The 11,291-nt window shown below is 29.6% G+C and overlaps 1 protein-coding gene across 1 annotated transcript; it reads right to left on the bottom strand.

The window, feature by feature from the left end:
• Positions 1-6,752: 6,752 nt before the first annotated feature.
• LOC101261556 (protein gamma response 1) lies at positions 6,753-10,996 on the bottom strand. Its single transcript, XM_010326041.4, has 3 exons — positions 10,760-10,996; positions 8,043-9,440; positions 6,753-7,729 (listed from the first exon to the last, which is right to left on the bottom strand). The coding sequence occupies exons 2-3, from the start codon at positions 9,436-9,438 to the stop codon at positions 7,026-7,028; spliced, it is 2,100 nt and encodes a 699-aa protein (XP_010324343.1). The 5' UTR covers positions 9,439-9,440; positions 10,760-10,996; the 3' UTR covers positions 6,753-7,025.
• Positions 10,997-11,291: the final 295 nt, after the last annotated feature.

The following is an 11,291-nucleotide window of genomic DNA, read 5'->3' on the forward strand; positions in this document are numbered from 1 at the left end:
TATTAATTATTATTATTATTATTGCTAAGCAATATAAAGGGTTATGCGGTTGTATCATGCATGCACGTGAAAACGCGTGACAGTTTTACAAGAAAAATTATTGAAGAAATTGTGTGCTATTATTTATTTGTAAAATTGTAGTAATAAATTCTACAAAATTTTGATTACTCAATAATTAAATCTGGTTTTTCGAAATTGTATTTGTTTTTGTTTATTCTCTTTTTTAGCCAAACATTTTGCACACAAACAAACACTCAGAAAGAGTAATTAACACCTTGTAGAATGGTGTATTGTATTATTAGTTTAATATTAGAGAAAAAGAATAAATATATTTCTGAATAATCGCAAATGTTATGTGAATATCTTTCGTCATATTTTAAGGACATTGATGCATCTATCGTCTAAAAGCTAGAGCGTATATGTCCTTCACTATAACAGAAGACCAAATAGGAACACGTGACACAATCATATCCATCGATCTGATGTCGAATTGGTTAATAAGATTATGACATGTGAATATCCATTAGTATAAAGAGTATATATGCTCTAGTTTTTTTTACGACGGGGAGAGTAATACCCCTAAAGTACCAGAAGGAAATCGCATATCATTTACAATAGTTCAGATATATTTGTTTTTTTTTTCCTTAATATTATGTTTGTTTCAATGTTGATTAAATTTTATTTTATCATATCATTTTTATTTATTGTTAAGTAATTTGGTATAGTCACATTGTTATGTTTGATACTTTTTTCTTATCTTTATTTGTTATTCAATATATCTTTTTTATTTTTTATTATAACTTTTTATAGTAACTCTGTTAATACCTTACTTTTTATGTAAATTTATTATTTAAATTATTAACGTGATATTATGAAATAATAAAGAACAGTATGATCTATTTAAATTTTATATTTATTAATATAACAAAACATAATTCGATACAATAAAATACATTTATGAAGCAACATATGACAATTATTAATAATGTGAGGGACTGTACTTAAAGGTATATTATATATAGTGATTAATGAAATGGTAGGTGACTTTTTATATCTAATCTTAGTGAATATATTTCAGATGTAAGGTGCCAAATTTCTATTTTGTGCAAATATCTCAAGTTTATTTGGTCCGTCAAAAAATTGATCTGATGGGTTATCAAGAATTCAGTTATGGACAAAAAAAAAAGCAAAAGCAGAACCAAACAACAAAAAAAAAATTGGGAAATTTTAGTGGATTTGAAAGGAAATGTTAATTGACATAGTACATATATTCAACTTTAAAGTTGGCTTTAAATTTTAATTTTAACTTTCGATTTTCATAATGCATAAATAAGCATTTTAACTATTCAATTTTTAAATAAATAAACACATGAGTCCTACGTGGCACAATACATATAGGACACCACGTGGGATAAAAAATGATATGTACAATATGTGTGTCTATTTGTTCAATTTTTATACAAGTTTAAGTGTCAATCTATGCACAATTAAAGAACATAAATATAATTTAAAATTAAATTAAAAAACATATTTATGTATTATGTCATCTTAATTTTAGTCATATGAGATAATGATTTAAATGATATAATTGCTTAATTGAAAAAATTATAAAGTGCTTTCTCAAATGCATTGATACGTCGATAAGGATTGGTGGGTGGGTGACCCTCATCAATTAATCCACTCTATTCACTAAACAATTTTGTCTTTTTGTAATGAGATTATTTACAATATGATATTGGTGATTAAACTCATAATGAAAATGTTTTTTTACCAAAGTAAGTAAATTAGCTTTCGGTTATTCAATCATTTGAAAATTAGAGTTACTATTTGATATTCTCCCCATCAAATTTAAAAGTTATATTACGTTTTACGAAAATTAATATGACTAATTTTTTAAATTTAAACTAAATTATATTAATTCGATATTTTTAAAAAAAATTAATATTAAAAAATTATACGAAAAGTACTATACATTGCAAATTTTTACATATCAAATATGATGACAAAATATATCCTAAAATGTTAGTCAAAATTTTTAAAGCTTGACTCTAAAAATAAAAAAGTATGACAATTAATGATGGATAGAAGTAGGGGGGAAAAAAATACTCTATGAATTAAATTTAATAAAATTTGATCAATCTAAAAATTCTTTCTTTATCATCAATCAAATCATTATTTATATATCTCGACTAATTCCGTAAAAAATTTACTAGTATAAAATATTTACTAGTTTTTCATTTGAATATTAGTAATGAACACTAAATCCTAAAAAATCTTTATAAACCTTGATCATTGAGAAGTAATAAAGTAAAAATTGGTTTGGTTATAGCATAATCAGTAACTTAAACTCAAAATTTGAGTGAAGTAGAAGTATTGCAACTGCAAATATACATGACACATTCCAAGTTAGGACAATATAAGCACCACTATATTGGTTATACTTTAATTCTAAATAGGTTGAAATCGATTATATAAATTATTATTATCGATATAATTATACATAAATAAATATTATTTTTATTTTTTTTTTAAAAAATATCGCTAAAATGGTCGTATATAAATTAAAACGGATAGAATAGTATTTGGAATGAAGAAACATTTGACAGTGAAGAATTAGGTACATCACATGCTAAAGAAATGAGAGTACAATAAATTTGGGAGAAGAGAGGTCAGGTAGTTGATGAGCAAATGCATGTCCCCAAACCCATGTGACTCACTTTCCCACAATATATATCAAACTATATTACACTAATTTATTTTAAGGGTCCACTCACTAAATACCCTAAAACTTTATAATATATGGTTCACAACAGCCAATAGAAAGCTAGTGTACTATTCTATCCGTCTATTTTTATTTGTCATATTGTAGGTTTCGAAAGTCAATTTGATGGATTTGTAAAATTAAATTAAATTATATTAATTTAATATTTTAAATAAAAAATTTAGATATTCAAAAACTATATGAAAAGTACTATAAATAACTTTTTTTTTTTGCATGTCAATATAATGAAAAAATATATCTTAAAATATTTGTCAAAATTCTTATAGTTTGACTTTAAAAATAGAAACTATGACAATTTAAAAGTGAACGATTACTCCTTTTTTATTCGGTTAGGATCATCTAATTTGTGAAATGAAAATAATAATTTCAAAACAAAATTTATAATCAAATTTATTTTATTATTTAATTAGAAATATTAGCTTATTTTAACATTTTTTTTTAATCTCATCTGGTGTATCAAACATCTTCTAAAGACATATTTATCTTAATAGAATATATTTTTGTATTGAGCGTGACTTAAAATGAAGGTGTCAATGAATAATTAATACTACAAGTTTCTTGGTTGCACCTAAATTTTTTAATTTTTTTTTACATAAATGAAAAGATCGGTCACAGTTGTGGAACATTTATGACACAATAAGATAATAAATTCTCTGGTCGCTTAACTTTTTTATCACTTTATTTTAGCAACACATTTTATACAAATCCCAAAGAGAGTATTGAGACTGATCTTTGACGAATAAATAAACTTATTATCACACGATTAAAAGGTTATAAGTTTAAATATTAAAAGTAATTTTTTTGTAATAACGTAGATTGCAAACATTAGATTCATATAATTTTATTCTTTTTCGAATCTCACGTGTAACAAGAAACTATCTGGTTGTCTTTTTGTATTCCTTGATTTATATAAGGGAAAAGGGTCTGATATATTCCTTAATTTTGTCATTTAGAGCTGATATACTCTCGTTATAAAAGTGGCTCATATATTTCCATACCGTTATACAAACTTCTAATTTTTTTTAAAAAATTATTTAGGGGTATATATGATTCTTTTATCAAAGTTCAAGGTATATTTTAATTTTTTTCATATATAAATTATTTTTTGACTTTTTTTATTATAATTATTTGAGTTTCTTATTCTTATTTTGTTTTTTCTTTCATTCCTTAGTTTAAAGAAAAAAATTTAAACTATTTTTTTGTGTGTATTGTAATTTAATTTCATATTCGAAGAAAAAATTTGATCATCTATAATAAGTTTTACAAGAATATTAGTGAAACATGAATAAATTTGATTATCAAAATAATAATTATAAATTAGTCATTAAAACAAAAAAAAAGTCAAAAAAAACATGTTTGACAAAGATTAAATTTACTCATATGGGATTATATTTTTTAGAAAAAAATAATAAAAATTTAGATTAAAATTATTATTTTTTCATTTCCGTTAGAGTAAAAGGGTATATGTGGGCCATTTGTTTACAAGTAGGGATATATATGAGTCACTTTTATAAGGAGGGGTATATCCGCTCTAAATGACAAAGTTGAGGGGTATATCAGACCCTTTTCCCTTTATATAATAGTCATACATTTTTTAGTTTCTTTTAGATGATTTTCTATCTTCTGGAAAAAGATGATTTAAAAAAAAAAAGAGGGTTCACCTCACACATTAAAGAGCTTCATTTGTGTCATAGTGTAATTAGTGTGATTGTGTAGAGTAGATAATTTCACACTTTGGAGAAGTGTTGGGGGCACCACTTCTACACTACCTTACATTCAATCAGATTGTGACTTGTGTTAGTCTCACATGATCAAATCAAGCTAGATGCAAGTATAAGCCTAGTTGTAAGTATAGGGCGGCGTATCTGTCGGATCGATTTGATTTTGAAATTTATCAAAATAGTTTATTGGTTATTGCTTCGTAGAGATATTAAACAGTTATAGAACATTAAGATATTAACTTACAGTTATTGATTTATCGTTTTTGATCGTTACCGATTCGGTTATCGATTTAACCGTTAAGATTCGATACAAAAGAAAAATATTGAAAATCACCTGAAACAAGGTGACAAACTAAATAAACCGTGCACATGAGTTCATAAGTTTCATCTTGCTCAAAAGAAAACATTTTTTACATTGTAGAATAATCAAGTGTTTGAGACAACCAAAAATAAAAATAGGAAATCAAAATCTAAGTCAAGAATTTTATATACAAAATGGTATTAATATAATTACTATTTAATTTATTATTGGATTATCGGTTGACCCGTTAAAAAAAATTCAAATCGTTTAGAACCATAACCCGATAACAAAAAAATTAAAACCATTATTAAAATCACTAAACTACTAATCTTTTTGTTAATTTAGGTTATCAATTTTGACTCAATTTTGAACCGTTCACATTGTAACAGCCATTTATTATTGTCATGCATATAAATTTCATATATGAATATCTAAAAGGTTATTATATATGACCATTATTTTACGAGACAATTCGCATTTGTCCTTTCTACCTTATACTCTTAATATATATTTTTTTTAAAAATTGTTAAATTAGTTAACAAATACATTTCTTTCTTTTCTTTTTTGTACATAAAATTATTTCTTTATTTATAGAATCAAACCTCTCTAGTAGCAATATTTGTCTTTTTAGTTTTTATAATAAAATAAAATACCTGTTAAATTTAAAATCTAAATTGATTTTGTTATTTCATCAATCTTAATTGTTGGTTACACTATTATCAAAATTTATTAGCTTTTGCTCAAATCAAGCGTAAATATTTATATCACAATGAACTCAATTATATTGTAGTAACTTTGAGATTTTGTAAAAACTCATAAACTTTAAAACGTAAATGCATTCGGTCTCTTAACAAAAGACTCTTTTTTTATCTCTTGCAGCAGTATGTTTATTGGTATGAATTCGTATTAAATCATGTAACAGCAGTTCTCCAATTTCTTGACTTTAATTTATTGGGTTTATTATCTATGAAGGGAAATTAAGAGAATGGATTTTTCTGTTGGTTAACTGCAATACTTAACAGTGTACCTGATACAAATGCATTTATACAAGCTATGACTTTTTTTTTTGTTATCATGTCCGAAATAATTTTTATGTATGTCGACCGTCTGCGGAACATCTGTCACATCCCACCAGTAATAGATATCAAGTAACTTTATCGACTGGGCTAGGATATACGATATAGTGGCCTTAATTGGGTAAAACCTTCTATTCACAATCACCCTCGAAGAGTACATATTTTACATTTGTGTTTTCCACTTGCGAAGTTCTATAAGAGAAATTTCTTTGGCTTAATACATTGTCAATTTGCAAGCAAATTTCTTTGGGTTAATTTTAAGTGGGGACGTAGGGTTTTAACGGGTGGAGGTAAATATTGCTGATAATTAGGGGCAAGATCATCAATGTTGAAAAAGCATAACGGAGTGTAAATAGAGCTTATTTTTATAGTACATGAACAAATACGACTTTTTTTTGTTGTTTTTTTCTACTTATGAAGTTGTACAGAGACAAATTTCTTTATAAAAACGTAATGAAAAGAACAAATGACATATACTAGCAAGTGCCTCTTAAGGTATAGCAAGTGTAGCTTTAACAAGCAAGCTCAGTTGTTCCCTATCATAATTACTCGTAAGTCATAACGTACATCAAAGCACCTTTGCTAGAAAACTCACACCAAAACAAAGATAATTTAAATTAGTTCTAAGCAACTTTCTTCATAATCTTATTTTCTAGCAGTTCAAGTGTAACAAATTTACAAATATGAAAGCAAACTGATCAACAAAATATAGCATTAGCCACATGAATTGGACAGGTTTGACATGTCAAAACCATTAAAGCAACCCCTACCAAGATCCAAAAAATCATAACGCTACTAGTTGATGCTTTGCATATCAAGTTTCTTCAATAGTTTCTTGTTTATGAATTGAATGGTCAGATTATAGAGACAAATTAGAACTGGAAAGAGAGCATTACTTACAATAGAAAACAATGCAGTTTTAGCACTGGATTAACATTAGTTCCTTTAACGCCAAAACAAAATGCAGCATGAGTTACACTGGATCACAATTTCTACTACATTACTACTATTCAGAATTGAAACCTATGTAGGTTATGCACTAGCCTTGCATCAGTCCCTTTATGGTTACAAAAGAATTGCAGAAAGAGTTTCACTAGTTCACAAATTTATACTGTGGATGGCCTGAAAAGAATTCTCCAAGGAGCTCACTTTTCAGATTCAAACCCAATATTCCAAAATCCTTCAGGAGTTAAAGGAGGTGCATATCTGTATCGATGCCTTGAAACTCCATCATGATGCTCACAGCGTAGGTTTTGCCTATTACCATTGGACTCCTTATCTTCACCAGGATGAACAGCATCATAAAACTTCTTACATTGCAGGCATTCGACCCCTTTTAAATTTTCTCGTTCAGCTTTCTTTCTCACAGGTTCAATGTATTTGAAGCCTGTCGCACCTGACCTGGCCGGAGGCAGCATTTCCTGCTTTTTAGGGTCACTATCAATATTCATGTCCTGAGTTTCATCATCTGAGTCTTCAATTTTTTTGTCCTTCGAATTTGGTTTTGTGTGATTCTCAACCTCATCCTTCATCACCTTTCCTAAGTTTCCTCTGATATTCTCCAGGGGAGTATCGAGAAAATCATCATGAGGATCAGGTCCAACTCGACTCTGATGCGATCTGGTATCCCTCCAATAAGAAACAGAACGCTTTGTACCAGCTGTTGGGCAGGATCTGACATTGGCTGGAATGTTAGGAGCAACAAAAGCACTTGAAGTTGGAGGTGAGATGGAGTTGGATCTTGGGATCAGGCTAGCTCTTTGGTCATCGTCCTGGACTTCCTGTTTGTCTTCTTGCTTAATTACTTTGCAGGCAAAACCAGAAGCCTGAGGAACTTTATTTTCAACCTCTAATAAAGATGGAATCACTTGTTAGACAATCTCAATTCCTTTTCCTATTCATTTGGAAATTAAATTCCACTTAAGATTTGCTAAAACAGTGAGCTTCCTTGTGCAGAGGCATATATTCCAATGTAGATAAACAGGAAGAAGGATAACGAAGTGAGCAATTATTAAGTGATTGATTAACATGCTTCTTTTTTGTAGGGGCGGGAATCAAATAGAAGCCCCATAGACAAAGTATGACATTAGACAATGTATGCATCATGTTGAATAGTGTAGAAATAGGAATAGTTGCAAGCATTCTAGAGGATTAAAACTTACCACGTGAAGTTAGAGGACTCTGGTCAGTCTGTAATGCACTGTGTTCTAATAATTTGCTTTGTAGGTGCATGTTCTCTGAAGTAAGACCATATCTTGCACATAGAAAGTTGTACTGTGATTTCAGACTTTTATAAGAAGCAATCATATCCTTCCTTTTCTTCTTCTCGGCCAACAACTCAGATTCTTTTGCTTGAATCAGATGAAGTAACTTCCCATGTAATTTAATTCCCTCAGAGGAATCCTTGCCTCTCTCTCTCAGATTTGTCTGAAGCTTATCGATCTTTTCCTCTGATTCTCTCAATTTAGCTAGTACCTTTTTGTTCTCCTTCTCAAGCTCTTCCAACTCCTGCCCTGTCTTTGACCTTTCTAAAGAATACAAATCTATCTGTTGACGTAATTGATCATGCAACTTCCTTCCCTCCTCTACTTCAGACTTTTTATTCAGGAGTTCTTTCTGCAGATCATAAACATCAGTTTCCAGATTCTTTACTTTGGTCATAAGTGGTTCTTTCTCATTCTTGTATTGATTCAACAAATCATCATTCTTCATGATTTCTGCATCTAGCAACCGAACTTTACTTAGTAAATTTTCTTGCATTTTCTGTCCTTTTTCTACTGCAGCTGTCTTCTCTCTAAGCTCCTCGTTGAGTTCATCTACTCTTCTTCGTGTAGTTTCAAGCTCAGCCAGAAGTTTGGCTGTCTTCTGTTCATATTCTTTTAGTTGCTTTTCTTTATATGCTGCTGAAGAAGTTTTTGAATGAGCCAATTGGACAAGCTTATTTTGCAACTCTAGTCCACCGTCAACTTCTATCGAGTTATTCTTGAGTTCTAGCTGCAACCTGCCAACTTCAAGCTCTGAAATCTGTTGTTTTTTCACTAGCAGGAGAACTCTATCTTCAAGTTCTCTCTGTGGGTTCTCATATTTGCAAACAAGTGGGGCACTTGTTTCAAGAAGAATACATGATCTCCGGATTGTTTCCCTTAAATCGTTAATTTCACTAGTTCTCTGTTTCAACTCATTTTGAAGCTCCTTAACATGATTAGCTGAGGACAGTTCAGAATCCAACAGCTTTGCATTCTCCATTTTCAGGTATTGGTTTTCTTGAAGAACCTTCTCCTTTTCAAATTGCATCTTTTCCATCTGTAAAAGCAAATCTTTTTCCTTTTCTTTCCATGAAGTTTCAGCAGCACTTCTTGCCTCAGAATACATTTTCTTAAAATTAGACTGGAAGTTTGGGAAGAGTTGACTACAGAAAATATACTCTATCTGAGAAATCCTATCTTTTGCTTCCTGGATAGTGGCAACAAGAATGGTACTAAGTCCAGAAACATACTTTGCATCAGCATTATCAGCAGTATATGCTGTCTCTAGAGATTGTTGTGGGTGGTTCGCCATATCTGAAAATAAAATACACAAAATGAAAATCTGACATTTGCTATAGTAGTTCAATAGCCAAAGATCCCAATTACATTGTAAAGAACTTTCTTCGCGGAGCTCTATTGGAGTAGCAAAATACTTTATTTTCTAGTCAATCAGTATGTGAATTCCAAGAATTATCTGCAAAATAATTTGTAACAATATAGTTTCAAGACTTCCTCCAACCATTAGATTGCCCGGTATTGATCTATATTATAAAGGGAGCTCCACAAAGATGTCGTGTCTGTGATTGGAAAACAGCTTCTGAAAAACATTTTCCATAAGGAAGTATTTCCTTGTATTATTGTTATTGGAAACTATATTTTCCAAGGGAACATTTTCCGTCCAAAGGAGGGAATGACTTCCATTACCTATGAATGGAAATCATTTTCATGTATAAATATCCGTACTTTTACTTCATATAGCTTTCTCCAAACAACATTTAGACATAATTATAGTCTATACTCATAAAATTTCACCAAAACACTGTCCAATTTGCTGATAATATTATCAACCTCTGGTAATTATTTTCAGATAAATATCTTTTTAATCACCAATCACACACTAAAAAAAAGTGAGAAGAACAGTACTTTTTTAGGAAAACTGTTTTCCTCCTTCATGCCAAAAGTATTTCTTGCTTCATTAAGGACATACTTTATTTGATGTATCAAAAAGTGCAAGGTTGAATTTTATTGCTTCAAGTTATATCCTATCACGCTAGCATCTGATTAACATGCATAGTTATAAATGCTGACAAAATGAAGAGATCAAAAGACCAATGAACACACATAATTATGATAATTGTATTGTGTGGAGAGGCTTCCTTTACAAAATCTTGTGATTTTCAAGGCTCAAATGGGTAGCTAGTCATATAATCCTTGTAAGATAACAAGTCATTACATTTTTGGCAAAATTTCGATAAGGAGATAGAAACTGGCCAAACAAATATTGAAGCACAAATTCCAGTTTCCAGAGAAGTCACACAATTATGATAAATATTCCATTTGGTATAAAATCAGCACTGAAAATTATTTCATTTTTACGGCATTATTCTACTTTACCTTTATCCAGCAGCAATTTCAGAAAATTGATTACCATTACTGAGATGCAGATTACTATTATCACATTGAGCAAATAAAAGTTGAGGATTGCTTTAGCAGTAGAAGAAAACACGTCAACTGTACTTCAATTCACAAATCGCATTTTACCATCTCAGCTCAGCTCAAAAATGAATTAGGGTTTTTCTCGGTAATCTACAAAACAAGAGATAATAAATTAGATAAAGAGAGAAAACTTACACCTCGAACTCTCGACGGAAAAAGAGATCGCCAATTATTTCGCCGGAGCGCAAAGGGGATGATTAATGTCGCAACCTAGGGAGCGTAGCGTCTGCTTGCCGGAGAAGAACAGTTTTGACTTTTGAGTAAAATTTTGAAATTGGAGCGGGAAATGAATTTTGGGTTCGATTTTGGAGCCTTTTTGTTGTCCTCCTCTCTCCAACCCGATCTATGGATATGAAATCTAATGGGCCGAACATAATCAATTGGGTAAAATTAAGGGCAAATTAAACGAAGAAAAATTATGCGGAATAACAAATATTTAGCTTATATAAGGTGTTGTAGCAATAGTTTTAATTTTCTGACTTCTTAATTTTTGCCTGATTTGTATAATTCGATTGATTTGTATAAATTCAAAATTTGTAAATTTTGATTCCTGATTGAATAAATTTAGAATTTTGTATATGTTTATTCTACATATTTGTATACACTTTATGAAAAAATCATAATAAATTAGGAGAACTTTCACATATACACACTTAAAAAAAGTCTAAT

Source organism: Solanum lycopersicum, chromosome 1 (assembly GCF_036512215.1).
Source record: "Solanum lycopersicum chromosome 1, SLM_r2.1".
In the NCBI taxonomy this organism is placed as follows: Eukaryota; Viridiplantae; Streptophyta; class Magnoliopsida; order Solanales; family Solanaceae; genus Solanum; species Solanum lycopersicum.